Genomic DNA, 18112 nt, shown 5'->3' on the forward strand with positions numbered 1-18112 from the left:
CATGATTTTATAGAAATAAAATTAAAAAAAAACAAAAGTTGATAATATAAGATTAAGATAGGCATTTAAAAAAGTTAATTATGATAAAGAGGAAAATATTTATTATTTAAAGATGAAGAAAAGTTTGATTTTTAAAACATAATTGGAGGGTCAAATGATTTTCACCCTAAAACACTAGCATGTTATATGTTGTGGTGTTGTTGATATCTACCGTTCAAAAGTAAGCATAACCCGCCCGCTCTCGAAGCTCCAGGTCATCAATCCATGACATTTAACTTGGTTGCGTGACGACAGCTTAAATGGGGGACTATTTTGAACCCATTGTCAAACTTAAGGGACCATTTTTACTTAACTTGTAAGGTGTGGGGGACTATTTTGAAGCTGCGGTCAAATATAAGGGATCAGATTCATGGCCAGACTACTATAACATACAAACCCATCTGCGGAGAGTAGCCCCAATTAACCCTACTAATTGGGGCTAATCAAATTGACTTTACTAGCAGCGGCATCAAATCGTTTGTTGAATAACTGAGGTATCTTGTTAATTAACAGACATATCCTCTATCCTTTTCTAGTGAGACTTACACATATATATATATCTCTTTCTTGCTTGTTGACAGTATCTGCAGCCGCATGGGTGAAGAAGTTCTCCCACTCTCTCCCCGTAGCCTCTTCCTCGGCATATGGACGTTTTTCTCAAAACTTCAACGCCATGGCTTCATCTTTCAAAAAGTTTAGGTGGGCCTGGCCATGGTACCATGGTGGTAAGTCTTTTCACTCACCTCCAGATTGTGCTTTTTCGTTGTCTTGGTGTGCTCAACGTTGTGGTTTTTTTTTTTTGAGATGCTGAATTCCTTTTTTCTTGTGTTTCCTCTTTCAGGGCGTACCCTTTATGGTAATGATGTATGGTGGTCTATTTTTGGTAATCTTTCCTGGTTTTGCATGTGCCTTGCTCTATAGAATTTTATGGGTGATCCAAGTCGTACCATGACCTTGGCGGCTTTCCACGTGATTCTCTCTATGGGGGCCCTAATAACTCATTTCATTTTGATGCACTCTATTATTTATTGGTATCGCGACATGCCTTTCAAGTTAATGGGTGCCAAGGCGAAATTTATGATTGAGGTCATTCCTATGATAATAGCAGCAGCCTTGCATCATCTTTTGGAATTCAATTATGGGTATCTCCTGCTACTGCTAGCCTTCACAATATATTTTTATACCTTTGCGCACTTCATGCATGTAGCCTATGACATTGGAGGAAAAGACGTATTGTTGGGATTACTAATGCCGGTTCTTGGTTACATGCTGAACGTAGAATGGTTACTTAGAGCTTTGGCTTTGAGCTTCTGCGTAGGCTTTAGTTTCTATAGATTCGTGACATATTGTGCTCCTGAAGTACCTGCCCATTCTAAAAAGGAGCTGGAGCGGCTGCCTTGCTGATTTGAAGGCGTTTGTAGAAGGACAAATCTTTAGCATCTCATATATTATAAGTTAGTCTGTTGTCTTTCTTTTTGTCATGTGATGAGTCTTTGATTCACCTACTTATTCTTGCTCTGTAGAGAACAAAAAAATTGCCGCAGAAAATCTCAAACCAAATAAACCCTAGATTTAAAAGTGACAAAGGGCCCTATGTCATTCAAAGTGTTCATGGTTGAAAAGGGAAGTGTTTATAATTGTTTCTCTACTCTAATTTCTACTATGTCGTATGGGCTAAATTACTGGACAGCGGACAAAACAGAATTATTTCGGTTCTTCGTCTCTCTCCCTCTTTCCGTTACGCTTGTAATGTACTAATTCTTATATAAAAGACTATGATTCGCCTTTCCTTTCCATTTTTTTTTCTTTGGAATTGAAATTGGAATGCTACAAGCTTTAACTTCTTTTGTTTTCTTATGCACTGTACATTAGCAATGGTTGAAGTGTTCTGTAGGAACTTTATATATATATATATATATATATATATATATATATATATATATATTATTTTGATGTGTTAAAAAATTGTGGTTGAAGTGTATTCAATTTGTTCCCACACAATTTCTTTCAAGATTGCAATCTGACTTTTGTTAACAAAAAGGGTGAGCTATAACTTATTTAAATTTTTTTACCAAATTATCAATATCAATTGTACTGTTTTCAGACAAAGATATATTGCGGCTTAATCTCCAGATGATAATATGGGGGTGGCAAGGAAATAGGTAAAATATTATCCCTCACAAGTTTTCAGAAGTGATTTTTTTTATTTGTGTCAAGAATAATGATAGAGCCCGTTTGGATTGGCTTATAATAGCCTGTTTGGTCAAACTTATTTTTTCTCCAAAAGTACCTATTTTTTCAATAAGTGCTTATTTTTAAAAAAAGTGAGGTGTTTGACCAAGCTTTTGGGAGAAAATAAGTCTTTTGGAGTAGCGTACAGCTTTTTCGGAAAAAAAAAATAGCTTTTGTGAAAAGTACTTTTTTGAAAATCTTTTGAAAAAATACTGTACGAAACACTTTTTAAAAGCTTAGCCAAACACTAATTGTCACAAAAAGTACTTTTTAAATTAATTGGCTAAACACAAAATCTTTTAGTAAAAAGTACTTTTTAAAATAAGCTTTGTTTTTTGAAGAGCTTCGCCAAACAGTTATAGTTCTTAAAACAACTTATAAACTGCTTTTGAATTTTTTTTTGAGTGTTTGTTTCGCCGAAACCTTAAAGCTATTTTGTCTTAAAATAAACCCAAAAAATAATTGGTACTATTCGATTGACATTATCTAAATTTTTTAGAGGGAGAAATAAATGTAGAAGTCGAGTATATTATCTTTTCATTCTGCAGAATCAACTGTAGTGAGAACGGAATTTATGGTCGGTTGCAGTCTGAGTGTTGACACCTTCGCACAACATGAACCTTAGTTTGGCTGATGAAGGTGAATTTCTGCAGCCAAATTTTACAACTTAAACTACAAATAATGGAGAAATCATCATATAAGGAAGTAAAACTCTAATTTTCAGTATTATCCCGCATTGCTTTAAGAACCAAATGAATAGCTTGTCAAAACCGCAAGAAGAACCACATTGAAGACTGTGTAACTGAGCGAGCCCATTTACATGCACTGAACTCTCCACTGCTTCAACCATATTATTTTTTTCCAATAAATTCCCCAAATCAAAATTCAATCGACGAAACTGATCAAAATAGAAAGATCACACATTGTAGAATTCGAAAAGTGGAATTTAATTAATGAAAAAACAGTAGGAAAATGAGGAGAAATTTGGGAAACAGATAGAATGAAGAAACACAGTTTTTTTTTAGAGAGAGAGTGGAGAAATCTACGCTTTCGGTTCCGTCTTTCTTGCCCACACGGTTAAAACTTGAAATTTTCTTTTCTAATTCTAAAGTCGATAAATTAAGATTGGAAACTAATTTTCAAAATTGAGAAGTAACTGCAGAAAAACAGGACTCTTAGGCTACATTTGTTTTTTTTTTGGCACATCTAAATATTAAGATGTTATATGTAGATATATCAATATTTCAACATAATAAATATATAATTCAAATAAAAAGAAATAAAAAAATTATATCAAGAAAATATTAGATAAAATATTAACTCAAACAACAATATTATTATCTGAGAGATTATTGAACAAGTATAATCTTGTTCCGTGAATCCGGCTTCAAACTATTTCCAAGTCTCCCGTTTAAGGATATTTCTTGAATACATGTTTTTACTACTTCCATATTTCTCCCACTCACTCTTTTGGTCATCTTTTTGTTGTCGGCTGGGAAATACTCTCATCCAATTCAACATAAGAAAGAAACAGAGAAAAAATGTAAAAACAAATTTGCCTCATAATTGTTTAAGGTTGTATTCAGCTATAATAACCGTGGTGCATTGGTATTTTCCAAAGAAATCTTTTTAACCTAGTCTCAAAACTTAAAAAATGTAAAAACAAATTTGCCTCATAGTTGTTTAAGGTTGTATTCAGCTATAATAATCGTGGTGCATTGGTATTTTCCAAAGAAATCTTTTTAACCTAGTCTCAAAACTTAAAAAACGAATAAAAAATAGTTGGAAAAGAGAACAAAGTTTGGAGAATCACAATTTCAAAATATGCAGTTGCTATGATCTAGACTCGAATTTATAATTATAACAACTAAGAAGACGGAATCGAAGAGAATAATTATCTTTTGGGACAATTTTCGATTAAAATACTGAAATGGAAATTACAATCTACTAAAATGGAAAATACTCTAATAGATAGTAGAATTTCCTTTGTGTCACCGATTACACTTGAAGAAGAGAAGAATAGGTTTGGGTGAGAAAAGAATTTAGGAGGAGAAGAAGAAGAAGAAGAAGAAGAAGAAGAAGAAGAAGAAGAATGAGGTAAGAGAATTTGATTATACCTGATGATGTCCATATCTTCTCTCTCCAGTTGGTTATATTGAAATGACGAGAATTGATGGAAGAATCTGAGCCTTGATTTGTAACTTGATGGAAGTCGATCCTTGATTTAAACTTTTCCGTGTTTTGCAACTAAGTCCTTCCACTTCTTTTATTTAATAAAACAGTAATAACTTCTAATAACTCCTAATGGGTTCATTACATACCCTGTCCCTTGGAAATTATCCTTGTCCTCAAGGATCAAAATCAGGAAATTTGGACTTTATGTCATCATAATCTTTCCATGTGGCATCTTCAGGAGCAAGGTTAGACCATTGGATTAGAGCTTTGACTGCAACTATGTTACCCTTCCTCACCAATTGCCTTTGTAATATGGCTACAGGCTTGACCAAAAACTGTCCATCCTCTTCTGTACTTGGAAGTGTAGTCAGAGTTGTTACTTTGGCTCCCACCTTCTTTTTTAATAATGAGACATGAAATACAGGGTGTAATTTTGCTGTAGGAGGCAATTCCAGTTTATATGCCACCTTCCCAACCCTGGCAACCACCTTATAAGGTCCATAAAATTTGGAACTTAACTTAAGATTTTTTCTGAGTGCTAATGAAGTTTTTCTGTGTGGCTGAAGTTAGAGAAACACCATATCTCCAACTTGAAACTCTCTCTCAGTTCTTCTCTGATCTGCATACATTTTCATCCTTTCTTGTGCCTTAGCAAAGTTATCCTGAAGCAACTGTTGTACTTGTTGCCTTCAAAACGATAGTATCGTAGTCTTGTACAAAGAGTCTAATAAAAGACCAACAGAAAATTGTGGAGGAGTGAAACCATATAGTGCCTCATGCATCTGAGATAGTTCTCAATGCATTTGTTCACTCTTTCACTTTGACCATCACTTTAAGGGTGATAAGCAGTGGTAAAATGCAGTTGAGTGCCTAATAATTTGAAAAGAGCCTGCCAAAAGTTGCTCAAGAATACTCTATCTCTATCTGAAACTATGGAATCTAGTAGCCCATGTTTTGTATGCACATGTTTGAAGAACTTGTTTGCCACACTAGCTGCTGTATATGGGTGAGCTAATGTCATGAAGTGAGCAAACTTAGATCTTCTATCCACTACCACCAAAATCACTTCTTTGCCTTTAGATCTTGGTAACCCTTCAATGAAATCCATGGTGATGTGCTTCCATACTTGGTCAGGAATAGGGAGAGGTTGTACTAACCCTGGCTATCGAACATTTTCTTTCTTGTTTCTTTGGCAAACATCACAAGACGGGACATGGTTGATGACCATCTGTTTCATTTTAGGCCAATAAAATAATTGTGATAACCTTTTTAATGTTCTCAGTTGTCCTGAATGCCCTCAAATGGGTGAATCATGGAAGGTTGTAATCAGTTGTGACCTCAGTTCCCCATTTTCCCCTATATAAATCCTTCATTTCTTCCTCAAAATTCCAGAGCTATAGTGATAGATATGAGGACCTTGTGTCTGTATTGCCAACTCAGAAATAAGAGCAGTCACTTGTAAATCATTTTCATAACTGTTGCTGATTTCCTGCATCCAAGTAGGAATGTTGACACTAATAGCTTTCAATTCAGATGCCCATACTATTTCTTCACCTTCCTTGCCTTCAAACTATCTTGATAAGGCTTCAACTACTCTGTTTTCAGTCCTTTTTTTATATTGCACTTCATAGTCAAGTCCAAGTAATTTAGTGAGTCCCTTTTGTTGGATTGCTGTGGTGACCTTTTGCTCCAAGAGATACTTGAGGCTGTGGTGATTTGTTCTTATCACAAAATGTCTATACTGTAAGTAGTGTCTTCATTTTTCCACTGCATTCAATAAGGCCATGTATTCCTTCTCATAAATTGATCTACCTCTATGTCTAGGTGCCAACACTTTACTGAAATAAGCTATTAGTTTGCCTCTTTGCAACAGAACAACCTCTATACCAAATTAACTGGCATCAGTCTTTACTATAAATTCTTGCGAATAATCAGGTAAGGTCAACACTGGTGTGGTTGACATAGCTTGTTTTAAGGCTGCAAAAGATTTATGAACCTCTTCACCCCGTTTGAAGGCATCTTTCTTGAGTAACTCATTCAGTGGTCTACAAATCACTCCATAATTAAGCACATATTTTCTATAGGATCCAGTTAAGCCAAGAAACCCTCTCAAACCCCTTAAATTAGTAGGAGTAGGCCAGTCCACCATAGCTTTGATTTTAATAGGATATGTAGAAACCTCCATCTTTAGAAATGATATATCCCATATACTCTACTCGGGATCGCCCAAAAGAGCATTTGGATCTTTTTGCAAATAGGGACTGGGTTCTGAGTATATCAAACACAGTTTCTAAGTGGTTCAAATGGTCATTTAGGGACTTGCTGTATATGAGAATATCATCAAAAAATACTTGCACAAATTTTCTGATGACAGACTGAAAGATTTGGTTCATTAAAGCTTGAAAGGTGGCTAGGGCATTGGTTAACCCAAAGGGCATCACTTTGAACTCATAATGCCCTAGATGAGTCTAAAAGCTATTTTAAACACATCCTCACTCTTCATTCTTATCTGATGGTACCCAACCCTTAAATCTATTTTGGAAAATATTATAGACCCAAACAGCTCATCCAATAAGTCATCTACAATGGGAATTAGGTACTTGTCCTTAATAGTGATTTCATTAAGGTTCCTATAGTCAACACAGAATCTCCAGGTTCCATCTTTCTCTTTCACCAAAAGGGCAGGTGATGAGAAAGGGGACTGATTGTCCTGAATGATTTCATTGTTCATCATTTCTTTAACTTGCTTTTCTAATTCCTTTTTTAAAAAGAAAATTGTACGTGTAGGACCTGAGACTAACAGGTACAGCTCCTGGTCTCTAGGGAATGACATGATCCAAAGCTCTGGTGGGAGGTAAGGACTTTGGCTCAGCAAAAACATCCTTGTAATTCCATAACAAGGTCTCAATGGACTGATCAACCACCTCAAATTCTGTTACTTCTTCAACCTGCACAACAAACAAATGAGCCATAATGGTGTGCCCGTTCTTCAACAGTTTACTCATAGCATTCCCACTAGTCAATCCCAATTGCCCTTGATGGGAGATGCCCTGCAGGATCACCTTATTCCCCTTTTTACCAACAGTCACACAGTTTTTCTCATGATCAAATTTTGTGGGTTTGAATTTCTTCATCCAGTCATTGCCAAGGACAATATCATACCCCCTAACTTCAATAATCTTAAATCCTCTCTGAATTCCTTCCCTCCCATTTTCCAAGTGAACTAGGTACATATGGAATTTGTATACATGTAATTCCCATCAGCCACAGTTACTCTCAGAGTATTAGCAAACTCAGTGGCATATCTTGTCTCCTCGGCAGTAATTTCATTGAGGAAGCTATGTGTGCTTCCAGAGTCCACCAATATAGTCAACTCCTTCTTTTTAAAAATTCTATTCACTAGTATAGTGTTTACCCCCATCTGGGCTCCTGAGAGAGCATTGAAGCACACAACTTCTTCTATTTCTGTGTCCACCTCAATCTCAGGTGGTGGTTCTTCTTGTAAAGCAGTCATCTCTTCCTCTGTTCCAGTTATACACTGTAACTGTTTCATTTGGCACCTATGGCCTGGGGTATATTTCTCCCCACACCTGAAGCACAAATGATTGCTCATTCTGTATCCATAAACTTCAGGGCTTAACCTCAAGGGACTAGGTCTGTTATTCATGGTGGCAACTAGTTTTTGTACCACAGTAGTGACTGTAGGTTTATTTATAGTAGGGCTTCTTGTTATTGTTGTAATTTTTTTCATAGCAACCTCTATGGCCTTCTCTTGCAATCTAGCTTGCTCAATAGCACAACTAAGAGTTTTTGGTTTAAATAGTTTCACAGAGTATTTAATTTCTTCTTTCGAACTTCCCACAAATCTAGAGAGAGTGTGCATCATTTAGTGCCAGTGCTGGGTTCCTTACTATCATTTGGGCTTTTAGGTCATCAAATTTTATTAAGTATTCTTCAACACTACCAATTTGTTGTAATTTTTCCAACTCCTCAACTACATCTTCTATCAACACATCCCTAAATCTATTGCACACTTCTACTTTCAGTTCATCCCAAGTCACCATCCCACGGCTTAGCATTAGGGAATTGTACCATATTTCAGCATTACCATTCATGTACAAAGCAGCACCTTCAACCTTTTCGGCCTCAGCAACCTTATACAAATTGAAAAACCTATCACACTTTCTAATCCATACCTTAGAGTTAGATCCATCGAAGCTAGGTAGCTCCCACTTTGGATTAGGAACATGATTTTGTGGTCTCTGTGCTCTTACTTCCGCTGGAATTGGCAGTAATCCTTCTCCCACACCTTGCATCTGTTCATTCGCCCCATTTGGTCGTCTATCTATCGCATTCAGTCATTCCAACAGTTGTTCGAGTGTGCCTTGAATTCCAGTCTAGGTTTCCTTTAAGGTTTGTTGACCGTTTCGCAGCTCAATCAACAACTCATCATAGTGAGATAATTTTTCATCCATCGACCTCATCCTCTTCCCTTCTGCTATCTTATAACCACGAGCTACAGAATCGAAGGCTCTGATACCAATTTCTATGATCTAGACTCGAATTTATAATAATAGCAACTAAGAAGACGGAATCGAAGAGAATAATTATCTTTTGGGACAATTTTTGATTAAAATACTGAAATGGAAATTACAATCTACTAAAATGGAAAATAGTCTAATAGATAGTAGAACTTCCTTGTGTCACCGATTACACCTGAAGAAGAGAAGCATAGATTTGGGTGAGAAAAGAATTTAGGAGGAGAAGAAGAAGAATGAGGTAAGAGAATTTGATTATACCTGATGATGTCCATATCTTCTCTCTCCAGTTGGTTATATTGAAATGATGAGAATTGATGGAAGAATTTAAGCTCTTGATTTGTAACAGCCAAGTCGATCCTTGCCCTTAAACTTTTCCGTGTTTTGCAACTAAGTCCTTCCGCTTCTTTTATTTAATAAAACAGTAAGAACTTCTAATAACTCCTAATGGGTTCATTACAGCAGGAAAGGTTTCGAAATCTTATCAAAGGAAAAGATTTGGCTCCTGAATCAATTGTTGAAGAGATGGTGCAGGCGAGAAGTTGTTCTGCCCAAAGAAAATAGGAGCGTGACTTTGGGGGTAAAAAAAGTGCCTATTTTTAGGTCTTAACGGTGTCAAGACTCTTTTTAGATCTGACCGAATCAGATGCTTTCAAACCTATTAAGAGATTATTTAAAAGAAAAAAAAAATACATTCAATGGGCTGAAGTCTAATTATTCAGATTTAGACCCCCATTAAGTGCAAACAAATGAGGCCTAGGTTGCAATGTAAATTTCATTTTTTTACAGTGGTTTATTTTTTTTTTTTTGGTTTACTCTTGATTAAACTTCATACTTTGAGGGAGTTTATTCTTCCTAATGTTTAGGAAGGTGCAGAATTATGTAAGAGTTAAAATAGGCATTTTGTGGAAGTGTTAAATCGTGCAGCATGCACTACTATGGAGATATACATAACTTCTCTTTTATGAAAGGAAAACTACCTCCCTTTTTGTGTATTTTTTTACCGATTTAATTTCAAATTCAAAAATAATAACTAATTATTAACTAATTAACTAACTTTTGTCCTAAAACTATACTCTTTTTAATAATATATATAGATTTCATCTTCGTTTGGATTTTCAAGAAACTATGTGTGCTTACTTTTTAGATTTTACTTTTTTTAAAAAAATAGTTTAACTTAAATATGTCATCTTCAAATCAAAACCAATTAAAAACTATCGTAGATCGTGACCTAACACATCTGTTTTCTTGAAAGTTATTGTCTAAAGGGGAAAACAAGTTTTTTATTTAAAGGACAAACACTTAGATAACCCCTCAAATTTATTAACATTTTGCATTTTGATACATTAACTTGGTAAAACTTCATTTAAGTTCATAAATCTCCTCCGTAGTGGTTGTTTTATTGTGGAAAAAAAAAAAACACCTCAACTTAACTATTGGAAATATTGTAGATAATGTTGCGAGATAGAAGACTCGTGATGGATATGAAGTCTTCCATGAGATAACCTAGTGGTTTTCCTAGTTTTCCTAGCTTAAGTGTACATGCGGTTGTATACATATTAGGAGTGTATTTCCTAGTTGTTTACTACTTAGGACTCTACAATTACTATGTGTATAAATAGAATCGTATCCATCAATAATAAACCTTTGCTCCTCCACGTGTAATTGGTATCGAGCATTAAACACACACAACTACGCCGCAAAAAGCACGTTATCGCAAACACAACAATGGCCTCAAACTTTGCCTCCTCTTCCTTGTCCTCTTGTCCTCTGTCCTTCGTCGCTTCAAGCTTACCAACTACCTTATTTAGAGAACTCAAATCACGGTTGATGCAAGTCATGAAAGTGACAAAAATAGTCCATGAAAACAAGCCTCGAGACGGAGTTCATACGAGGACAAAGATGCTACGGAAAGGCTGGCGATGAAAAGGAGAAGGAAGATCTGCGAGAGCGGTTGGGATGAACAAGATGTTCTTGTGAGGACTTGGATATCGTGAACAATAGTGAGGAAAGTATGTACCTCATTGTTGGATGCAACAAATGGGAGTGCTTGGAGGAAGCCTACCTTCAAGAACAAAGGATAAAGAGTTCCAACTTAAGCAACAAATCGCAAAACATTAAGTTAGGGACAAATAAACTTGATGAGTATTTGAAAGAATTCAAGGGCATATGTGATGGCCTTGTCTGCTATACACAAGCCGGGCCGATGAGATAGAAAGTCATTAACTTTGCCGAGGTCTAGGTTCAAAGTATAAGACCTTTAGGAGCGTCATGTTGGGCAAAGCTCCATATCCCACAGAATGAATTTGTCAACTCTCTTAGAGGTTTTGACAAAAAAAAGGAGGAGATGCCACAACATATATATGGCTTTCACTACACAAAGAGTAGGGAAAGAGGAAACTATAATCGAGAAGAGAAACTCCAACTACAATTCAAGAGGAAGGGGTTTCGTTGCAAGACCACAAACCAAAACACTCGTAATAACTTTTAATGGAAAAGGAAGAACTAGATCGAGGCCCGTCAAATTTGTGGAAGAAACAATCATTCGGCCTTGATGCTTTTACGGAACTATTCGTATCGAGAATTTGAAGAAGATCTTCCTCGGCCTTATTCAAGAGAAGCCATGTTATTTGCCACTACACAGAAAAAATACAACGGGTAATCATTCACACTTATAAAGGGATAAAATAATTGTTGGGAATGGTGCACGATTAGATATTACACACGTTGGCAATACAAAGAAATCGATTGCATATTAAGGATATACTTGTAGTTCCTAACATTGCAAAGAAGCTTCTATCGGTTAGTAAAATTGCAAAGGATAATTGTGCAAAACTTGAGTTTGATGAGTTTTGGTTTTTTTGTTAAGGACAAGAAGTCGGGACAAGTTACAAAAGGACTATATCAATTGGAAGATAACGGCCTCTATGCCTTCACGATTGGAAGAAGTCGAGAGAGTATTTGGCACTTAGATTAGGTCATCTTAGTTTGAAGTCTTTAAAATTATTGAGTAGTAGCAAGAATATTGATGTTAGAAGTTGGAACAAAGTGCCCTGCGTCTGTACTAGTCAGTTAGGGAAAAGTTGTAAACTTCCTTTTGATTCAAGAAATAAAATTGAGAAGTTTCCTTTACATAAGATACATTGTGATCTCGGGTCCAAGACTTGTGTCCTCTCAACATGAAGTACTATGTGGTTTTGTGGATGATCATACAAGATATACATGGCTTTATCCCTTAAGAAAGAAATACGAGTTTTATGAAGTGTTTCTTAAATTCCAAAAGATGGTTGAAAAAACGGTTTTCTAACACTATTAAGATATTCCAATGTGATGGAGGTGGTGAATTCATTCGAAAGCGAGTTTGTCAAGCACTTGGAAAAGCCGTGTATTATCGTGCATATATCTTGTCCGTACACCCCGTAACAAAATGGCATATGTAAGAAAACACGGACATATAGTAAAGGGATTGACACTTTTGTTTCATGCTAGATTGCCTCGGTTTACGTGGGTTGAAGCCTTTTTGTTTTTTGATAAATAGGATGCCATCTTCGGTTCTAAAGAATGAAGTTCCTTTTGTGAAGTTGCATGGTGTTGAACTACTATAACAAACAAAGTCTTTGGTTGTAGGTGTTATCCTTATATAAAGGGACAAAACAAATTTTCATAAAACATACCCTTGTGTGTTCATTGGCTATAGCTTACACAAGGGATATAGATGCTATCATCCACGGACTAGGAAAGTCTATGTGTCTAGACATGTTATTTTTGATGAGCTTACTCTACCCTATGTTCAAATAGATCAACCAAGTGCCACAGTGTCCTCACCTCACCTAACTACTTTCCATGAGTTCTTTTCTAATATGCAAAAAGCTTTCGGTGAATAACTAATTATTGTTAGAATCTAATTAGACAAGAGATGATGTGAGCCTTGTGGAAGAGCTCCTAACACAAACATTTTTTTGCATGAGCTTGTTCAAGTCACTGTGGAAGGAAATGTGACACAAGATGATGATCCTAATATAAGATGACACAAACAGTGTCACAAGTGATGATAATGTTCATGCAGGTGATGTTCATACAGGTGGTGATAATGCTCATACACAAGAAAATGGAAGAACTCAAGGCCCTAACAGTGTTGCAGTGATCCACAAGGCATACAATTGGAAGTTGACCTGTCAAAATCGTTTAATGTCACTGGAGATAGTGACAATATACCTATACAAGTCCCCTCAGATCCAAGTGAAGTTGCTCAAACATAGAAGTTCACATGATGACTAGACACAAGGCAAAGAAAATGCCCATGACTTACACTTCATTGACCGAAAAGATAGATGTGGAGCCAAAAAGTGTGAAACAAGCACTTGCTAGTCCCCACTAGTATGCGGCTATGCAAGAGGAAATTGATGCACTAAACAAGAATCGACTTGGATTCTTGTTTCCAAATTCACATGAATATTGTTGGCTCAAGATGGGTGTTCAAGACTAAGTTGAAGTCCGATGGCACTATTGATAGATATAAAGCCGGGTTGCCAAGGGATACTCACAACTTTTGATTTTGAAGAAACATTTAGTCCAGAGTCAAAGCTACAACTATAAGGGTGGTTCTGCATTGCTATAAGCTTGCCTCTATAAGGCAATTGGATGTTAAGAATGCTTTTTTACATGGATTTCTTCAAGAAGAAGTGTATATGAGTCGCCCACCGCATTGATCCAAGCTATCCGATCATGTATGTCTCCTCAAGAAGGCATTGTATGGGCTCAAACAAGCACCTAGAGCCTGGTTTGACAGTTTAGTATTTACTTACTACACCTTGGTTTTCAATGCGACAAACGGACTCATCATTGTTTGTCGTTAAGAATAGGAGGGTATTATCTTTTTTCTATATGTGGATGACATTATTATCACTGGAAGCTCGTATGAGTTCATTAGTGATATAATTTATGGCCTTGCAAAAGAGTTTGCTATGAAAGATCTTAGACCATTACACTTCTTCTTAGGAATTGAAGTACATTATTTCAAAGGAGGGATCCAGAGTCAAGGGAAGTATGCTTTACATAAGACTAATATGGCACTTGCAAAACCAAATTGGCACAAAAACATGGTCTACAACTAGCAACGTGAAACACAAATGATGCATCATTGTATAGGAGTGTTGGGAAGTCTCCAATATCCGTGTCTAACTAGGCCTCGATATATCACATGCGATTAATCTAGTTAGTCGATTTATGCAGCTCCAAACATCGAACATTTTCAGCCGTAAAGAGGATTCTTAGATATGTGAGAGGACATCAAACTATGGTCAGCTAGATCACCACTTAGATTGTATGGATTCTCGGATGCGATTGGGGAGGTTGTGCGAATAACAAGGAGGTCAACCACGGTTACTCAATATATCTAGGTGCAAACCGCATCTCTTGGGCCTCTAATCAAGGTCCAGTCTGAAGCCGAGAATATAGAGCACCGGCCTCAACAGCAAACCGAAATGACTTGGATAATATACATTCTTAATGATATAGGAGTATTCGGCAAACACTATTTTGTGACAACATCGATTATACATGACAAGAAATCCGCTTTACATGCTAGAACTAAACATGGAAATGGATTATCACTTTGTAAAGGAGAAGGTAGCTAGAGAGATATTTGTGACACATTTTGTGAGAACTAAAGATCAACTGCAGATATTCACACTAAGGCATTGACAAAGCAGAGTTCACAAGATTATAATAGTTGCTAACTAGTGTGCAACCACCACCTCACAAGCTTGAGGGGAAGTGTTGCGAGATAGAAGACTCATGCATGGATATGAAGTCTTCCATGTATGAGATAACCTAGTTGACTTACAATAGGTTTTCCTAGTTTTCCTAGCTTAAGTGTACATGCAGTTGTATACATATTAGGAGTGTATTTCCTAGTTGTTTACTACTTAGGACTCTACAATTACTATGTGTATAAATAGAGCTAATCGTACCTGATCAACTCATCAATAATACTCAACCTTCTCTCATCTCCACGGCTGTGTAATTCTACAGATAACACATAAAATTGTTTGACAACAACGTTGAATTTGGATATAGTTGTTATTATTACTAGTATACGTACCCGCGCGATGCGCGGTTAGTTAATAAATGTAATCATTTGTACACAGATTTATTAAACAATTTTAAGATTAAGCTTGCGGTAAAATGATATTTTAAGGCTTACGTGAGAGAATGTTAGCATATTAAGCACTTTAACAGATTATAATAGTTGATAACTATGAAAAAACAAAACAAATAGATAAACATCAGTAAAAAAAAAGTATAATTATAATAAAAGTTGCAGTAAATTATTCCATCCGGATCAAAAAGAGTGTCAACTTAGCTTTTTTTTTTTGGATCGAAAAGAGTGTCCATTTATCAAATCAAGAAAAATGAACCTTATTTTTCCAGATTTCCCATATTAAATACTATGTGTTCAAATTCTATACCTATTTAATTAGGAGTAAGTGGACACTCTTTTTTATCCGGAGGGAATAATATGTTTGAAAGAAGTGCAGTCTGAAAGAAGATTGAAATTTGAAGGCAACCAAAAAGGAATATTGGAATATAGTAAAATGGAGCTATTCTCATATCAATTGCTTTCAATTAAAAACAGTACAACTTTGAAAGATTTTTTGTAGTAGATTGAGGAAGCTAGATTCATTTGTAGTCCTTGCCGTTATGTTTTATCCATTACTTACTTCACCAAGTAGCTTAATGTCAATAATCATTATAAATCTAATCTTTCAAGTATTTAAGGAAACTTGTCAAATTACAAAAAAAAAAAAAAGGATATAAAAACAGTAAATATATGTGTGGAATATAGTAAAAATGTATCTTAATATGTTATTTTTTGACATGCAATAAGTGATTTTGTGTCCACTGCTGATTCTAAGATGAAACTCTTGCTACGGAAGAACCAATAACCAATAGTCTTGTATATCCAGCGAATTATCAATTAGAATCTATTAGAGAACAAAATAAATGATGAATCAATAAATCAATTCAATAGATATTAGCATTGCAAAAGGTGTGATGTTAATTGTTATTCCTGTTGTTCTGTCATGAAGAGAACCAAAATCTTCTGGTTGCTTCTAGAGTGAAATTGAGCAAGCTTTCAGACTATTAAGCCCTTGTCGCTACTGAAACAGTGAACTTTCTCTATGTCGGAGCAACCTAAAATTATACGATTTCAAAGCAGGATTTGAACAACGATGTAAAATTTGCTTGTTTGAAAAACGGGCAGACAAAGTAGAAACAAATGAAGGATTCAAAGTTGAAATATAACTTGCACTGAGAAACGATGTTAACACGTGTAGTTATGGTTGTCCTATCTTCGTCTCTAATTGTGGCAAGCTATATGAATTCTACAACACTTCCAGTATTTGTTTTCAGTCTCCTTCTCTTACTCCCCCTTTCAATACATATTTATTTGTTTATTGTTTGTAAGATCAAAATTTGACCCATCTACTCTAATTTCCTACTTATATAAAGGACTAAAATATGCAATTAGTATAAAATTGTCATGAGAAAATTATACGTAAATAGTGTCGATGATCTGAGATGCAGAAGACATAAGAAGAGGAGAATTTGGGGCAGAGCACGGACAGAGGAGAGAATGAGAGGGAAAATGACTTCTATTATCTCCAAATCCGGTTAAATCACAATACAAACGTGAATACCCTACTCCCCCTTCCCAAGTGACATGACATATTTTTCAAGTGTAAACTAATGAAAACAACCACAGTACGTAATAACTAATTTCCGGCCTAAATTGAAATAGAAATAAAATCATTCAATGACAATCATTAGTTTCAGTTAAAAAAAATTATAGTAGATTAACTCTTTACTGCCAAAATAGTACAAAATATTAACAAATTATAATCTATATATTGTAAAGTCAAGCTTTGCGTAGTAAGAAAATTGCGCACATACATATTAATGTAAGCATGTGCCAGCAATAAACGAAACTTTGTTGTTAGTAACATTAGTAATCTATTTAGTAGCAGAGAGCTAGCTCTACTTGCACCCCAAACTCTGCATCTACGCCTATTTTCTTAGAAAGATACCGTAATTACATTTTTAACTGCTAAAACCTGCAAGCCTCAGCAGCAAACTAATGAAACTTGTTACATGTTGGGATTCTTTCATTTTCTTATGATGTCCACCTAAAAAAAGGGAGAAAAAAAAACGTCTTCAGCTTTCTACAGGATTATATATATTTGCAGACAGCTGAGCAACTATTTTAATTACTGTTCTTATAGAAATATTAGGAAGAAAAGTACCTCTATTCTCCATTTTGTAAGCAGCTAATCAAGCCATTACAACAACAACAACAGCCTTCGAGCCTCGTTATCAAATTCTTGCATCAATTCCTGAAGAAAAGAACAATAACATTACTCTTCTATACTTAAGGAGGTACCTATATAGGAAAGAACTGATATGATAATTATTGCCAAAAAATGATATTTCTACTTTAAACTTTTAGTTCAGTACCTCAGTGCTAAGAATATTGAGAAAGGATGTATACTTGTTTGTCCCTCGTTAGTCAATGTCCATGGGTACCTCTATCATCTCCAGAGAAATTGTTGATATTAGCATGTTCAGCAATCCGATCCAATAGCTCGAAGCTATCCCTTATACATAGCTTTGTCCTTATATCCAACTAAATAAAAAAAAAATCAACATCATCAATTTTACAAAGATGCAAAGCAAAGAAGTCAACATATAAAAAATTTAGTATAAACATATACAACATTTTCCTTTCCAGTGCAAAGACGTTAGTTTTTTTGAAGAATGACTATTAGGAGCAGTCTCTGTAAGCAATTAATAACCCAATTGATATATTGGAATCATTTAGTTAGGAACATACTCTTTTCCTCTCAAGATTCATCTAAACTTCACTTGAGGACCATATTTGAAGGTTGAGTCATCAATAATTCAGAGAGGTAGCACACGTATCTAGATGCTTTCAGTGGTTAATCCCTATAGATACTCTGAAATCAAGTAAAATAGTTAGTATTTACTGTGTCATGAATATAAAAAAGTTTGTATATCCACAACAGATTTTACTTTAAGCTTTTTTCCAGCAAAAAGATCACAACATA

The 18112-nt window shown here is 35.5% G+C and overlaps 1 protein-coding gene and 1 long non-coding RNA gene across 3 annotated transcripts; one reads left to right on the forward strand and one right to left on the reverse strand.

Annotated features, from left to right (window-relative positions):
* The first annotated feature begins 424 nt into the window (after positions 1 to 424).
* Positions 425 to 1507, forward strand: LOC132063006 (uncharacterized). 2 transcript variants are annotated; one of them, XR_009416296.1, is made up of 3 exons: positions 425 to 533; positions 621 to 764; positions 881 to 1507. It is a non-coding gene; the product is annotated as an uncharacterized LOC132063006 (long non-coding RNA). The 2 variants fall into 2 exon arrangements; XR_009416295.1 differs by lacking the exon at positions 425 to 533 and having other exon boundaries at positions 541 to 764.
* Positions 1508 to 5815: 4308 nt separating this feature from the next.
* LOC132062363 (uncharacterized mitochondrial protein AtMg00860-like) lies at positions 5816 to 6631 on the reverse strand. Its single transcript, XM_059454945.1, has 2 exons — positions 6359 to 6631; positions 5816 to 5935 (listed from the first exon to the last, which is right to left on the reverse strand). Exons 1-2 carry the CDS (start codon positions 6629 to 6631, stop codon positions 5816 to 5818), a joined length of 393 nt encoding a protein of 130 aa, XP_059310928.1.
* Between the last annotated feature and the right edge of the window lie 11481 nt (positions 6632 to 18112).

The sequence above is a fragment of the Lycium ferocissimum genome, chromosome 7 (assembly GCF_029784015.1).
Source record: "Lycium ferocissimum isolate CSIRO_LF1 chromosome 7, AGI_CSIRO_Lferr_CH_V1, whole genome shotgun sequence".
NCBI lineage: Eukaryota > Viridiplantae > Streptophyta > Magnoliopsida > Solanales > Solanaceae > Lycium > Lycium ferocissimum.